The sequence below is a fragment of the Gallus gallus genome, chromosome 3 (genome assembly GCF_016699485.2).
Source record: "Gallus gallus isolate bGalGal1 chromosome 3, bGalGal1.mat.broiler.GRCg7b, whole genome shotgun sequence".
In the NCBI taxonomy this organism is placed as follows: domain Eukaryota; kingdom Metazoa; phylum Chordata; class Aves; order Galliformes; family Phasianidae; genus Gallus; species Gallus gallus.
The window spans coordinates 60181056-60198304 of record NC_052534.1 but is presented as its reverse complement, the minus strand read 5'-3'; the positions used below and the strand labels follow the sequence as shown (position 1 = coordinate 60198304).

The 17249-nt window shown below is 35.6% G+C and overlaps 1 protein-coding gene across 2 annotated transcripts in view; it reads left to right on the top strand.

Moving 5' to 3' along the window:
- NKAIN2 (Na+/K+ transporting ATPase interacting 2) overlaps positions 1 to 17249 on the top strand; it is a 517562-nt gene that overhangs the window by 217493 nt on the left and 282820 nt on the right. For both annotated transcript variants that reach the window (NM_001277834.2, XM_040697148.2), the window contains exon 2: positions 15176 to 15313. In NM_001277834.2, the coding sequence (NP_001264763.1) occupies positions 15176 to 15313 (138 nt within the window). The remainder of the gene's footprint in view (positions 1 to 15175; positions 15314 to 17249) is intronic.

The following is a 17249-nucleotide window of genomic DNA, read 5'->3' as shown; positions in this document are numbered from 1 at the left end:
GTCTCTGTAATATAGAGTCATTTAATTGGATTTATTAATAGAACGGTGCCTGAGCTGTTATTGCACAATCACGCAAAGGTTTGTGTTTAAGAGCCCCTAAAATGGCCTCACAAAGAACAACATAGGGTTTTTCAGTTGCACATATTGCCATCAGTGAATGTAATAATAATGTATTTGAGAATGTCAACCAACCTGCTTTCAAAGGAAAGTGCAAAATCCAAGCTAAATGATGAAGGAAGGAAATTCCATTATGCAGCACTTTTGCTGCCATCATCGGCACAAATATACTGCTCGTCCAAGTTCCACAGTAGCAGGAAGGGGTTGGTAGTTTAGGTGTTGGAAAGCTTTTTGGAGTTTTGTGTACAGGAAGACTTACAAGGTTAGTTAGAAAAAAGTCTTGTGTGTTTCACTCACTACTCGTTATTTCAGATACTTCTGCCCCTTTTGGTGCAGAACTTGAATTTTTTATGACTGGAGTAAGTGATGCATCATTACTCTAAACTTCTACAGGGTACCACTACTGCCAACTTCATTTTCCATCTTATGACTTAATAAAGTGCATCTTTTTTACTGGCCACCATTCAGTGGTTTGCAGGTGGCTCCTAAACCACTCAGTGGAGTTTCCCATATGCTGTTGCATCCTTCCTATCTAGGCTTTGTAGGGCATGTATTTTCTCCTCAAACATTATACTTCTAGACTCCAAAAGATGCTTTTTTCTCTTGCGCTTCAGCTCCCATTACACTGCACTAATCTGCCCTAAGTGATAATTTTTCTTTTAAAAATACACTGTGATTTGTTCCTGTGGTTTTGAGTGGGGTTGTATTCTGCAGCAGTTACCAGATGTGTCACATCTTAGTGCTGTGCCAGAGAGTGTTCGTTCCATTAACAATTTGATTAAAATAAGGAAGTGTTCATATTTTGAATTCATTAAAGCATCAAGAACACCATCACCTTGTTATTAATGTACCTCACAGGCTTACATTTTTCATGGTATATATTGTTAGAGCCAAGTAACAACACAATGAAGTAATAATACAGGTAACAGGGTTTTTTTTAGAAACAGATGGTTTTCTTCTTCTATTTGCTCATAACAAAAGGTAAATCTCATGTAACTGGTGTCTTCAGGGCAATCAAAGGCAAAGCACTTCACTAGCTAAGGTTCTGTGCAGTACTTGAGATCTTGCAGCCATTCTCCATACTGGGTTTCACCAGTTGTCGTAGAGCAGTAAGTTAAGTCTCTATCCTTATTATTCTTCAGGTCCTTATTTTTAAAATGAAGATAGTTTGACTAGAAACAAATAGATAAGGAAATAAAGGAAATGTAAGTAAAGGAAGTGATTTCATTTTATGCTCTCCTAATTCTTAGTCTTTCCTATTAGCCACCAGAGAGACGGGTTTTACAGACCTACGAAAAGGTCCTGTGATGTTACTCAGATCTGGGGGGGAGTTCTGAAGTGATCATATTTAAATGTCTTTTTATAAATAAATGTCATAGGCAATAGGATTTCAGATTGTGTTCTTGAACCAGTTTAAATCTTAACACTTTCAGAAATCTGAAGGCATAGCATTCTGTGATTTAGGCATAAGTATACATATTCTTGTATGTAATGAACATACATAATTTTAGTATGATTTATGGTTTTACAGCAATTTCATTCCAATTTAAACAGAAAAAAAAAGCTACAAGCTGGATCAAATGGAAGATTAAAAAAAAATCATGTTTGAATAGAACAAAGGATCACTTAAGCACAGAAAATAGTATCAAACAGCAGCCAGAGGCAGTTGCATAGCAAGCAGATCAGGACAGGGCCATTCCTCCCATGTTCCTCCAGTAAAATTTACCCTCCCAAGTTCTAACAGCTGGTAATTATGAGAATTCTTAAACCAAACGCTATGGCTAGACCACTGTTTATGTTCACTATCAGTGAACTGATTTTCCATAAACTTGTCTTAATTTTTTTTTCTGCATACACCACAAAAGCATGTGGCAATAATTGACATGGTTTCATTATTCACTTTTAGAAAAAATGTTTCTTTTTCTTTTTGATTTTCAGGTTTTCTCAAATCATTCCAGCTGCCTGCCTCTATTGCTATTATGCAGGGAAATAATAAGACTTGTTCCCTACTTACTTTATATGATCCTTTATTTTAAATACTATTCATACCCTTCTATAGCTCTCTATACACTGAATTCACGAGTCCTAGTTAGTTTAGTCTGTCCTCAGCAGAAAACTTCATCTTATTCTGATCATTCCTGCTGTATTTCTTTATACTTTTTCAGTTCTACTGTGTCTAATCCTGTCACTGAGTTGCTCTCTCCAATAGTAGTATTCTCTGTTTCATCGCCCACTCCCACCTAATTGTTACTAAAATCTAGGGGTTGTTCATCATCATGCTGAAATTTTTAGAAGACAAGCTGTAATTGTTTCATAATACCCTGAGTAGTAATAGTTAATTCGTGGCATATGATGTGCATTCTTTCCCAGGACATTACATTATTTTAAACTTATCTGCTTATCATCTTCTATTTTCATGTTTAGTCATTCAGTGTTGCAATATCCCATGTCACAATTTGCAGTCTATCTTAATATTTTCTACCTTGCATATTTTGAATCATCAGAAAATTTAGCTTTTCCATACATAGCCTCTTACAGCACATTTCTTCAAGTATTTAGTATTGCCAATGTTTATAAAATAAGGTATATTTTGGGTAGGTATGGTCACTGATTCTTAAATAAAGTTTTTCTTCCCCCACAACAAATTATACTTATCAAAAGTCTTCCAAACCTAGTGTCTTTAACAACAGGCTGTGTTATTTTCTAGTTAGTCTATTAGTCTGCTAGAATCGATTTGTGTCATGAGATATTTCTTAAAAATTGAACTGATAGTGTTTCTGATGAAAAAATTTCTCTCATGCAAAGGCAATGAAGGCCGGTTTTAAGGGAACAAATTCTTTACATTTCATATTCTCTACAGGAGAAAGATTTTTAAATAATGTAGATATGTTTTTGATAATAATTCAGTAGCTAATTTTAAAATAGTGTAACAAATTGCTAGTTTCAATACAAATCAATTGCAATTCAAATGCATCATTTGTTTTTAGCAGTAAGGGCAAGAGATATAGTCACTCTCTCAGGTAATCAGATCCTAACAAATTTAGAAGCAGTAGCTTCACATGTAACAAATGAACGTTGTAGGTAAAGGTGTATAAAGGAAATAAAGAAAAAGCTATACATTGTTTTCTAGTGAGAAAAATATTCTTAATAATTCAGTGCTATTTATAAGACTTTTCTTGAGTTTTGTTTAACAATGTACTGTTGATTTCTGTAATAACTGATTTAGTTCTTTGAGTATCTTCTTAGCAAAAGTGGAAAAACAAAAAGAAGTGTTTGCTAGGTAATGAATTATGCATATAGCCTACAATGCAGGAAAAAAAAAAGAAATTGGTTGACAAGAATAGCATTTGACTAAATTTATACTCTATCATGCTGACTGTTGTTGGGACATTACCTGGTGTCACCTCTGGTTCCTTATCATCTTTTCCAAGGATAGAAGTCCAGTGCATAAAAAAATAAGGTTAAACTGGTACACAGGATAAAATATTGAAAAACTTCTAAGTAAATTAAAAAGTTAATAATTGGAGAAGGTCAGTGAAAATTCTGAGTGACTTCATCTCAAAAACAGAATTGAATTACTGCCTGCAAGTTTTACCCTGAGATTAAAAGGTTTTGTCTGAATCCCATGGGTAATCTGTTGCAGGCCATAGAGCAGAATGCAACTTGGAATTCTATTCATAGTCTATCAGCTGTATCAGTTAATTTGGTAATAATTGAAAGTCTTTTAGATGAAAAAGGGGAGTGAATTGAATTTGGTTTGTCTTACTTCTATAAATCCACTTAGAGCAGATCTGCTGCTGAATGTGTTCCTTTCACAGTTTTTACTATGAATTTGGTAGACCTAAAAAGTAGGCAGAATGGGGTGTCCTGTGCACAGTAGATTGGACTTTGATTCTGATTTCTGAATAGAAGCTATGACCGTGATGGTCCAGTGTTTGTTTTTCCAGGAAAGAACTGTGGGGAAGATTTTGTTTCCCAGATCTGTTTGAAATCGATTGTGTTGAAACGTAGCTCTGGGCAAGAGTTGAATGAAGAGACTTGATTGCAGGTTAGCAGCATTTACTGCAGCAGGGAGGGAAGACTTGTGGAAGGGGGTGCAGGAAGAAGTTGCTCCTATCTTAACTGATCATGAAGTAGGAATCTGAACATCACTTCAAAAATATCATAGACGCTGACAGCTACTGGCAGTTCTACGTAGAAATCAGTCATCTACTGACAATTTACTTAGCTTCTCACAATACAAATCTGTCTTTACCCTGGAATTTTCCTTATTGGCATAATTTGCTTTGCATAGTGACATAAATTAAGGGAGGATTTGATGACTCCTACTTTTTGTTCATATTTTCCCAGGCATGCACAAGATTTATCTATTCCTCTCTCCTCTTCATTGTCGATAGCAGGGCATTTTGAATGGGTATTGATCCTTTATTTCCTTAGCTGCAATAACAGAGCAGTAGGGATTGAGAGAGAGCAGAGAGAAGCTGACTCTTCTTTGGCTATTTTTTACCTCTCAGGAAGAAGGCACTTCTCATTAAAGTAAGTTCATTTTCCACTATTCACTGTGTCACTGGTGTAGAGATAAACCATGGGAAAAACCATTACCCCAGTCAAAACAGTGTCATGCAGAACAAAGCAGGAATCAGCAGGTGCAACATTCATTGCATAAAGGTATGTGATTGCTTTAGCAGTGAAGCAGCAGCGAAGCAGCATATGCAGTATTATCAGATTATCTTTTCTTGAGTTAAAAATCCTCTCTCCAGAGAGGTTACCTATACCACTAGGAATCACACAGACTTTTGATGTTATGTCAATGTTATTTTTTTCCTATTGTTTCGTTAACAGTAGGAGTTCACTTTGAAAAATGCATTGTAGATACACTCAATTAAATGTTATTGTCTAGCACAGGTTAGAAAGCCAGTAGACAGAAATCATTTAAAATACTGAGTAATATTATTTTAGAAAAAAAAAAAGTTCCACTATTTGATTTTTTACTGCATTCTGTAAGGCTGCATGCACTATGAAACTGAATTGAACACCATTTACCTTCCTCTCCTAGTATAATCCATGCTAAAATGGTCAAAAACAATTATAAGCACTTCTTTGACAGGTCATGATTGGATAGATGATTGTTCCGTGTTTAATTTGAGGGGGTAATTTACTAGCAAGGCAGAGAATTTTAAATGGCAGCTGACCTAAAATAATTGTTGTCTCTCTTTTTTTTTTTTTTTTTTGCCAGACAGTAAGAAGAGTCTGGGACTTGGGCTCTTTTAATTTGCTTTTCATAGTCTATCACAACGCTCATGATAATTTCTTGCAGCAAAATATTCAGTACAACAAATTAGTAGATTCTGTTATGTTAGTTGGGCTGCATTCCAATTCCTGCGTTAGTGATGCTAGCTGCCTTCAGCACTGCCAGCACAATAATTATTGCTGAGTTTTCTAGCCCTCATCAAACCAGCAAGGTGATCGTCCTTTTGGAACAGCTGGGGATATGAGGTATGGAGAAATGGAAAGAAATTACTGCAACTCTTTGCTATCATGCCAGCAAGTACCACTTGAATGATGGCAGGTATTGGCAGAAGTATGGCACTGCTGGGGAAGAGCTTGCAGAAGTTCTAGATTATAGCTTTTGCTGTTTCCAAAGAGAAATACTGCAGGTACTGAAGTAAAGAAAACAAACTGGGAGGTGAGGAAAATTAAGATTTGAAGGGAAATATAGAAGAAGAGATTATGATTTGTGAGAATGGAATATTTTTGTTTTACTACATGTGATTGGCTTTTTTAGGAAGCAAAAACCTTCCACAAACACTATAATGTAAGATATGGAGGTTTGTTATGCAGCCTTCTCTGGCCTTTCTGATGTAATTAAAGTACTGACTAGTGTCAGGAAACTGACACCATACTTCCTCTAATACAGAGAAGTATACTATTTGTATGAAGTAGAGAAGCAAAGTAAAACAATCTTATTTTAGGCATTTCAGTGTCAAAATATCTACTAAGAAACTACTACTGTGCTTGAATACATGTTTTGGATAAATAAGTGGTTTAATCCAGGACACTGCACACTAAACTTTACACAAAATAAATACATGGTACAACTCAGAGTTTAGCCTCAAATTAGTTGATATAAATTATCTTTGTGTAAACTTTAGAAATGTCAGTGACTACAGTAGAAAAACATGCAAATAAGAAGGTCCATTAGATTCTTCTATATGGCATCTCAGTTTTATATCTTGTTTCTCCATTTTCTTTGCACAATTTAAGTTTGGTTCCACTACATTTTATTTTCTAGTCAATTTACTTGTATGGAAGCGTAATATTCTGACACTGTCCTCATCACTGCAGTAACACCTTTCATCATCTGGAATGAAGTGTCCATAGTCTGTGTGGTCTTTTGTCAGAGCTTTGTATCTTTTCCCAGTCCCTCACCTTACCAGACTGAGAATAGACGTTTCTGATTTACCATCTGTTAAGCATGAAATGTTATAGTACTCTGTTTTCCAGTTACCTTGTAGACTGATAAGGCTTGGCTCCAAACATCAAATATTTCAAAAACAATCTACTTAAAAAGAGATATTTCTATCTTAATCTTAAAAAGGGGTCAAAATACTTCAGTGTTAGTGTAGCTTTTCATCCACTGCATTGTCATCATGCAGAGGGAAGAGGAATATTGTGCTGTCTTTTTAACTATTTCATGGTTTTAATGTTGGAAAGATGAGAATCCTAGGGAATGAGACCAAACTGCACTGCTTACTTCTATTACAGTGAGTCTGTTCTATGTACTTGAAGATGATAGATTTTGTATTTCTTTAAAACAGAAAGCTTAGGTACATATTCATTAAAATATATTTTTTCATAAAGAATTGTCAACGGTTTACGGGCTGGTCTGGCCCGGTTCCATGACTAGTGGAGTGGAGGGAGTTTTCTGTAAAATCCACACCTCCGTAAAAGGGAAACAGGGGACCCCCCACAAGAAGGAATAATTAAAAAGACAGTGGCAATTATCTGAGGAGAAACAACCTTATTTACTAAATATAGTATCGGAATACACAATAACACACTATCATACAATATAATTCAGTATAATTGTTAATAAAATCAAATATAATTGAGAGAAGGATTGTCCAAGAGCTAAAGGCCTAACACTAATACTGAAGCCTTGCGTGCAGTCGGGAGCAGCAGCAAGACGATCCGAAAGTGAGCACGACAAGACGAGAAGAAGAGAAGGACCCAGGTCAGGTGACCTACAGGCCTTATATCTGTTCCCCTGAGCAGGGATGATAACAGTACTTGAACAGTCTTCTGGGGAACATAGTTCTTCTTCTCATCTGGACAAATACCCGGAACTAGAGCATTTGCTCTTTAACTTCCAGTACACTGCATGATGTTATGATGTGGAATACCGATAACCAAAAATCATAAAACCATGGCAAGAATAAAAACTCTATGCTTTCCTTGAAATGCTTAATGATATCTATATGAGGGCACTGGATGACTGACTCACTGTAGTTGTCCCCATGGACTTGGGAAGGGGATCATTATGCTCATTCATCCGTTGACATATAATGACTGTAAGAGTATAGTGTTAGTGTGTTTCATATGCTGTTTCTTTTTTCTTTCTTATAATCATGTAATAAATCAAAATGAAAACGAATTGCAAAATCTTAAAAATTGCTGCAAATTGGCTACTCTAATCAACAATTCTTGATTTGAAATAACAATCTTGAAATTGCCTATGTGAATACCCCTTTCTTTTTACAATAAAATGACTGACTCTAAGAATAGTAATTTCTACCTTCTTGTGTAACTGGACTATAGGTAAAAATCAACATGCCCTACCTGTGGCTGAATTTAAAGATATTGGACTTGGGTCAATGGGCAACTGGAAGATGAGATCTGAGACTCTGTCCACGAGACTGGTGCAGAGAGCGGATGACAAGTATGACTCTTGAGGTGGCCATGTTACAGGGAAGACGCTTTGCTGCCTTCAGCACTGCTTGAAGTTCCCTAAAGACTAAAGACTTTATGCACAGGTAATAGGCAAAGTTTAGCAGCTAAAAACTTCTCAGTCTATAACTGACATCAATTATTTCTCTTCCATAAAGTGGTCTGCATAGTTTAAATGTCATTTTTCAACTTATGCCAAGGCAAGAAAATCTAGTAGATACTTCACATATTCTATGTAACAATAATGAATATTCCAACAGGACCATCTTAAGAGAGAGGCTTCTGTAAGGTCAGAAAAAGTCAGCCTCCTGCTTATCCAGATTTAGTAGTGGAATAAGTAACTACAAAGCAAGGAGCCCTCTGCGCCTTACAGTCTGAAATGGATTAGCTATCTTTCTCTTGTTTGCTTTGTAGTCACTGTTGTATGTCTGAATACAAGTACAATTACCATAGTAACTCTAGACTGGCTATTTTTACTTGATAAAGTCCTACGATACCAAATCCCCTGCTATTATTATCACATCACCCAGTCCTGTTGAGATAGTTTGTGATCCCTGCCAATATCTGTCAAAATTGTTAGGCCAATGAGATTTTTTTAGAGGGGTGTCTTTCCTGCTGAGAAGAAGTAAAGACTGATGTTTTGTTGTGAGAAGATAATTTTTATCAGACTTTTGAACACATGCTATTTTTTGCCGACACATACAACATAGTTTCACTACCTCAAGTGGAGATGCCTGTTGTGGTTTGACTTGGCAGGTGGCTCAGTGCCACACAGTCATTCGCTTGCTCTCCCCTCCCAGTGGGATGAGGCAAAAATTTTATCTCAACCCACCAACTTGTGGGTTGAGATAAAAACTATTTACTAAGATGGAAAAGGAAGATAAAATTGAGAAAAGAGAAATGATAGTACAGATAATAATATAATATATATTTACAAAACAAGTGATTCATCACTACCTGCTGACTGATACCCCGCCAGTCTCAGAGCAGTGGACACTCCCCTTGGTCAACTCCACACAGTTTTAAAAGTTTTTGCTCATGATGTCCTGTATGGAATATCCCTTTAGCCAGTCTGGATCAGCTGTCCTGCTTCTGTTCTATCCCAGCACCTTGTGCTACCTCAGGCTGGCAGGACAGCGCAAGAAGCTGAAATGCTGAAATATTCTTCACTCTGGAATAGATGATATTCAGAGGTCCTTTCCAACTCTAAGGATTCTATGATTCTTTGAATTCCCTCTTTTTGCTACCTCTTCACACAGAGCGTAACTCTTTTATGGAAGTACTTGGAAGACAGGGTTTTGATGTTCTTATTGTTCAAGTCACTGTGCCTCCATGTATGTATGGTGGAGTCTAAATGCTTACAAACTGTGATTATAATAACCTGAAGGTATGTTCAGTGCACAGCAAATCAGTTTTATTTAAACCAGCTGTCAGTTTCACCAGCTCAGATTTAGCTGGATTCTTTCTTATATTCTTGTCATGAAGTGTTATTCTCATCACCGCATAACTAAAAACCCACCACAGAAAGATTGTATTTGCCCTTATTTAATTATTGTTATGTTCAGTTAGAGAAGTCAGCAGAAGAGTCCTCAAATACAGTCTGTACCTATGCAGAGCCCTGTTGTCCTCAGTAGTTCACTGCATAAATCCACTCTCACACAAAATGATGCAGGGATGTGGTCCCATACAGGACCTTTAAAAAACATGACTACCTTCTTATGAACTCCAGAGAAGGCCTATTCCTTCTCTCAGCAGCATGAGGCAGATTAAGGACAGGGGCTTAGTATTATATTTGTGACTCCATTAAGGAACCAATGGACAAGTGGAAACTAATTCCTTGTTGATTCTTACTTGAATTATCTGCACCTGTCATGGTTTTTATTAGATGTACTGAGAATACCATTGTGGCCATAGATCTTTGCAGAACTCCATTTTAGTTTTGCCTTCCTTCTCACAAAAATATTTAAATCTTTTCCTTTACCTTCTGCCTTACTGTAAATGATTTTACTTGCATGCACAGGCACAGTTGCAGATGTATTTTTTTATGGACTTTGAAATGTTACTCTGTTTTTCTGCTGAGGAACTGTTGGGAATTCATTGAATAACTGGTCCCTCTATCTCAGGATATTATACTGAAATTAGAAATTTTGTTGTAAATCTAAATGAACTTCATTAAGATACGGTGTGCAGTATGCGTTTTGCCTCAAATTGACAAAGCGAGTGGAAGACCTAGCCTTGTGTGTGGTTCACATAGGCTTCAGCATTGTAGAGCTCTTGTACACCACAGACCCAAAGTGCTTGTGTTTACTAGGATGATTTTACCTTTATGCGCCACAGAACCAAAAATTTAAGTCACTAAAAACAAATGAGCTAAAGACTTAAAGAGTTACTGATGACAGCTTAGTTTCTGTAACTTGTTCTTCACTTGCCCTAGTAAAGAGATGAGGCACAGTTGCTTAATTCTCCCTCACAATGAGTTACATTAACACAGTTTCATTCTTTGGGTGAGAGCCTCATGCCATGACTCAGCTGCTGAGTTCAACGTTTTGATGTGATCCTGCACTAGGCCCTGCTTCACTAGGGGCCCAGGCTGGCAAGCTTTTGTGCATGGAGGATTGTGTGACCAAGTGCACTTTAATTTACATCAGTGCAAACTTTTGGGACCGTTCTGTTGTGAAGTAGTTGTGGTTAAGTTTCTTCTCAAGTAGCTTTCTAAGGAAAAGCACTTTGTCATCTTCCATTTTGGTATTTGTGTTATAAATCATCTTTTGACTGGTTTCTCCTTTGTGATTCCTGTCTGAAATTTTACTCCTATCATATACTTTAAGAATCATCTCAAAATGGTTTTCTTTATCCTCTGGAAATTCAATTCTTTAGGTCCCTCAGGGTCAGTAACGCTGTTAACCTATTAACAGCCACCCTCAGACAGGAATCTGTACACAGTTTGAGCTGTTCCAACTTGTCAGTGTACAGACTGATTTTGTTTTGTATATCTTTTTAGAACAGCTAGCAGAAGTCTGAGAAAAATAATGAATTAGTAGAAATGATTTGCACTTAACTCTTCTATAATTTATCAGTGATTAGATAATATAATCTATCAATGGTATTTTATTTATTTGGAAACCTAAGACAGTTTGATGGATGTTTAATTTCTAAAATTAGGAGCCAAGACTCCATAATCGTATGTTTTGGGTTCAGTGAATTATTAAAATGGAATTGAATAAAAAATTTTCTTTTCTTCCCATTGTCTAATTTTTCATTCAAAGCATTCATTTTTTTTCTCTTTTCTGTTCTCATTTTAAATTCTGGTTTCCAGAAGGATAAGAAAGAAAATGTGCAATTCTTTCTGTTCCCAAATGTTAAATATGAATATTTCTATGTCAATCTTTTTTTTTTTCCCCCTCTGTAGTGTGCATGAAACATTATGAAATATTTTCAGCTAATGGGTCATATTTGGAGAAGGAAATGCAGTTATTTAATCAAAATTTTTAAGTTTTTAAAGTTAAAAAAAAGTCCTTTCAAAATCAGATCCACATTTGGTATTTCTAAGTGAGGAAATCCCTTGTGATTCTGGCACCTGTAGAAGAGGTGGAAGCCACATAATACTGTTTTTAATAGATTTTTGTCAGTACTTTGTCCTACTTTTTATTTTTCCCTTTTTAGAAGCACAAGGATAGATGTAATCACATTTTTTTGAGTAACAGCATGTCACGATTCTGGCCCAGTTCATCCCAGTCCTGTGACTAATGGAGCACAGGGACCCATGGACCCACGCCCTGGGAGAGGGGGGGAAGGGGGACGAGAGAGAAAAGGTAGGGAGATGGGCCTAAAAACAAAACAGCAACTACAGACTAAGGGAGAAAATCACTTTACTAAATATGATGGCGGTATAACACAACATAATATAATATAATTGGTATTGAAGCTAATAAATGAAATAAATGAGAGTGTCCAGAACTGAAGGCCTTACTCTAATGCTGAAGGCAAGATGGCTAGAAAGCACACGCCTCAGAGAAAAGCAGAAAAAGAATGGGCAGTCCTGTGACTCCCAAGCAGTTTTACCTTTGCCTCTAACTGGAAAACAGAAATGGAAAAGTGAAGTGTTTTGGGAGATGTAGGTGTTCTTCATTTCTGTGAAAGGTACTGTGGAAGTATCAATAATCCATGGAACTGGAGTATTAACTATTTAACTCCCAGTGCTCTACATGATGTTATGATGTGGAATATCAATAACAAAACTCATAAAACCATGGCATTGCTGTAGTCCATATTGTTTTTCTGTATTTTTTTTTTCTCTCCATCATCATCTTTTAAGGAAATGAGAAGGAAGATCCAGTTCTGTCCTAAATTTTCTATTTGATAAATCTTTGATGCTTCTTGCTGTGGTAGTCTGAACTTCTGAGGAACAGTATCAGCATTTCATCAGCCTTTTACATCTGCAAATCCTACCAGAATAGTCCCCACATGCAAAGGATGCCTTGAAATGATGGAAGGAAGTTTAATAGAAAGTCTGCCTGTCACAGTTATGAAGTAGATACATAGGCACGGAGATGGTGCAGAGACGTCTTCTAATCCTGCCTAGCTGATATGTCCCCCCTACTTTACATGTCTTGTTGTCCATCAGCAGGACACAGCACAAATGGACAGGCAGACTACTGCAGTAGGTGCCCTCACCTGACATTTCAACACAGACACAATCTGAGAGGAGTGGTTGCTTGGTACAGAAACAATTGCTGGCCATCAAAAATGAAAATATACACTGATATTTGGGAAGTGCAAATTTCATACAGAACAGTCATTTATCCAGTACAGCCCCTTAAACCAACTTTTCTGAAATGAATTTATTTCTCAGTAAAAAAGAATAAATAAATAAATAAATAAATAAATAAGCAAAGTAAACATTCGTTATGCATGATAGGATAACTTCCTCTTAACCTAAAATTACAACAGGAATGTTAGGCATTTTACTTTTTTTTATATATATATAATTAACTACCCTGCTGCAATTTTCTTCTATAGTTGGAATTCTTAGCTATATAATTTCTTACTCATTTAATGATTCCCTCATCCCTAGTATTTTTTGCTTGTTGAATATCTACTGTTAAGTATACTAGATACTTGTTCAGGCTAGACTCTTTGCTTCAGCCTTGCTCGGTGCTCGGAGTGAGCAGTGGTGTTCAAGGTGTAGCAAGTCTTTTGCTGATACCCCTAAGGGACTTCACACAAGCCTACATAACACTGCTCTATGCCACTTATTTATCTTTTCTATGTAGATGACTAAGTTGATAGTCGAGGAAATAGTTTTTAATGATAAATTTAGAAGCACAAGGAGAGGTAGATTTCATGAAACTTGTAATGCAGCTTGATCTAGCTTTTGTTTCTTTTTCACTGTTTTCACTTTTAGAATGTTGTGTCCTGGGATTCTGTGAATGCTTCTATGACATTTATTTGCTAGAGAGAGGTGCAGTATAGCACAAATCACTCCATTAATATCTCAGATGCTGTAGTACCAGGATCTCTTTGTGTCAATATGTCTGTAAAATAACATGCTAGGTAAAATATTAACACTGGTTATAAGCTGGATGTACTATATGAAAGTAATCTTTGTTGTAAAGAGGAATTCAGTGGTTAACATGAAACTCTGAACTTTCAAATGGGCTCAAAATTCAAAATGATATGACTTCCCCAGTGTTACTTTGAGAATCCCTATCTTAAAGTGCAACATATGCCAGTAAGCATTATATAACGCTACATTTGCAATGCTGCTGCAAGTGTAGGCTGTCTTTTTAATGGCAAGCCTTCTTAGTTAATTTCAAAAATAAAATGTTGGTGTAGTGAACTGTGGCATGAAAGTTAAAAGACTCTTCCATAGCTACATCATGCAAGAAAAGTGCTAAACAGTAGTTAATTATTCATTTAGTACTTGATTTCAAAAGGTGTTATCTTTTAAATGAATAAAGTGTGTGACAGATACATCTAAATCAATTAATTTACCATATAATATAAACTGAGTAAATAGTCTGCTGTCATTTAGTGAAACTTTGTGAAAAACCAGTCTGTTTTTATTTCTTCTGTGTGTTTTATTACTATTACATACATTTTCATAAAATTCATCTACTCAATTCTAATTAGTAAAATTACTGAAGTAACTCAAATATCAAAGAAACTCGGCACTCTTTCTGACTGAATTCACTTCAGCCTTCGTTACCTTTTAATCTTCACATCAGTATTACTTAAATCAAAACATGCCATTCTGTCTATGCTTTGTTACGCAATGCTGTATTTTGCTATAATGTCTGAATACAAGGTAAGGGACACTTGATGTTTGAATTCAGAAATGAATTCTACCGACATTATTAGAAATACAGGTTTTTTTCTGCTTTCTGATCTATCTGCTTGGAATGGCATTAACTCAAAACAGCCACCAACAACTCAAGATTGTACCATAATTCATTTTCAAAAATGAAGTGTCAGGAGTTGCGAGTAACAGCTTATATCTGAGTTATTTGTGACAGTGAGAGAAGATAAACTAGAGTAATTATCAATAAAACCAGGTCAAAAAGTTGTATGCATTTCAACAGAGGTAAAAGCCCATTCACCAGATATCTAGAAATAGAAGGAATAGAAAAAAAATAAAAAGAGCAGAGAAAATAATGAAAGAAAATAGACAGGATTAAGCTGAAGGATGGCTTTTGTAGAAGGAAAAAAAGTATCTGAGAAGAGATCATAAACCCAGCAAATATTTTCAGCACCAATACCCTAGGACATTATAGCATTTGCTGGTGTATATAACAAAATGATTTGTGTTTCTTCACCTGCAAACATAACATCCTAGGAAACGCTTTAGTATCTCAGTAAAATTGCCCACATTAATATTTTAGCTAACTGAATATAACTCAGTAATCTGTCAGTGAGAAATGCAGCTTTCATTAAAACAAGAAAGTGAAATATTGCAAACTCATTTTGTTGTACTGCTGATACTGCTGACTGAATTTGTTCTTGTTTTTGTTTTTAACACAGAGCAATCATCTTGCTATGGGATGTGACACTGTCCCAGTAGATATCTTCTGGTTTGTTCTAATCTATTTATTCTTTTGCTTTTTAATCATAGGTTTCTGTGCTCGAGAGGCAAATATTTGACTTCCTTGGTTATCAGTGGGCACCCATCTTGGCAAATTTCATACACATTATTGTAGTCATACTTGGCTTATTTGGAACCATCCAGTATAGACCTCGTTACATAACAGGAGTGAGTATTTCATTTTATTTATTTATTTTAATCTGCATATTTAAATTAAAACGTTCCAAACTGTACTGCTTATAAAAGAAATAGAACTCTCATTTTTATTTCACCTGCTTCTTTAATATTTTACATTCACTTATTAAACTTCTGGATCACCTGTAGTAATTAAATGCTAACAACCTGCCACAGTTGAAAGTAAAGTAACAGGAAAATATGAGTGTTGCAGAAGTGAATAAACTTTCTGGATTCACCTGACCTATTCAGCAGATCCCTCATTTATGATAGTATTTCATTATTGTTCTTTACCAGGTCTGGGGGGATGCCTACATGTTATGTGTAGAAATAGTCCAAATTCAGAAATGAAATATGAGAGTATGGTAAGAAATATGGTTATGACAGTTGCAGACTGAGGGCTCTGGATAAAAATAAGGATTTGGATCTTTATGTTTCTCACATGCTTTATTGTTGTACTTACTGGAACAATACAGCATAAATGAAATCCTCATGATATATTTCAGATTGATTTTTTTCTCCGTGATAGGTAGGTCTCTAAAGACAGAACAACAAATTTCAAAACCATTGTTTAGAACATCTTTTGTTAGAAATAGATTTATATAATATTTCTATCCAATTTCTCTGCTAATTCAGTTAAGGCTTGTACTACTTCTCATAGATAGACAGCAGTCCAAAAGATTTGCTCTTGTACAACCATATTTTCAATGTATAAATGAGTTAACTACACTGTATCTGTACCCACTTCTGCAAAGTCTATGTTCTGTCATTGTGTTCCTTTTTATAACAGTAATCACTCAGGATATAGAAAAGTTTCTCTTCTACCCCCGGTCTACAATCCATATTCTAATAGTGCTATGTAATGGTAATACATTAATATTTGCATCTATATTTGTATTTATCCTATTTGCTATATGTAGAAATTGTGTGCGCAAGTGTAATATATTTATTATACACATGTAAATTACTATAATCGAAACATTTATTGCAAAAACTAAAAAATGTATTGCAAGTCTGAAACATTTTGGATAATTTCTTCAATTCACAACCCTGGGAACCATGTAAATGTGAACTGAAGTATTCTTCTTTCATTTCTATTACCTTGGCTAGTCCAAAAATCTTGAAAATAAATTAAATAAATAAATAAATAAATAAAACTAGCAACACAACAAAACAACCAAATTTCAAGCAAGTGGCAGTTAAATAAAACAATTTAAAAACTCCATTCCAAGGCAATTGCAAGGCAAATGAAGATAAAATGCTTAGCTAAGCTAAAAAACAAACAAACAAACAAAAAAAAACCCACAAGAACCTAACAACAACAAAAAACACACAGCGTTTAAGTGGCCTTTTCAACAGAAATCTACCTTATCGATAGTTACTGGTCATGCATTTCTGCATGATACCATTCGTACCACACAATCACCTGAATTTTCACACACATCTTTTGTTAAAGCTCCCTTCAGCCTCACTATGTAGTCCAACTGGCTATGCAAGTTTTTCTCATCCTGTCACTGAATTGGATAGAACTGATCTAAGATCAGTTTGTTTGTCTTGCTCAGATTTTAGAACAGAAATCTTCGTGGGCCATCCATCATAGGCTGATTGGATACAGAAACAATTATGAAACTTTCATTTCTCATTTAGTTAGCTCAATAGAGAGTTGATTTTATTGTCTTCATAATTAATGCCAAATTCTTTGGAGATTATCTTAAAGTGACAATAAGGGAAATGTTGCTTGTCATTGGAGGAAAAGATAATGGGACTACATCCTTTTCTTCATTTGTAATGAGCCCAGAATTGTCCATTCCTGAAACTGGACAAATATCATTGGCATTAATCTGACATCATAAGACAGGTTATGAATTGAAAGACAAAAAAGTGAGATTGTGATAACAGCTGTTAAATCTACAGGGGTGTAGCTATGAGG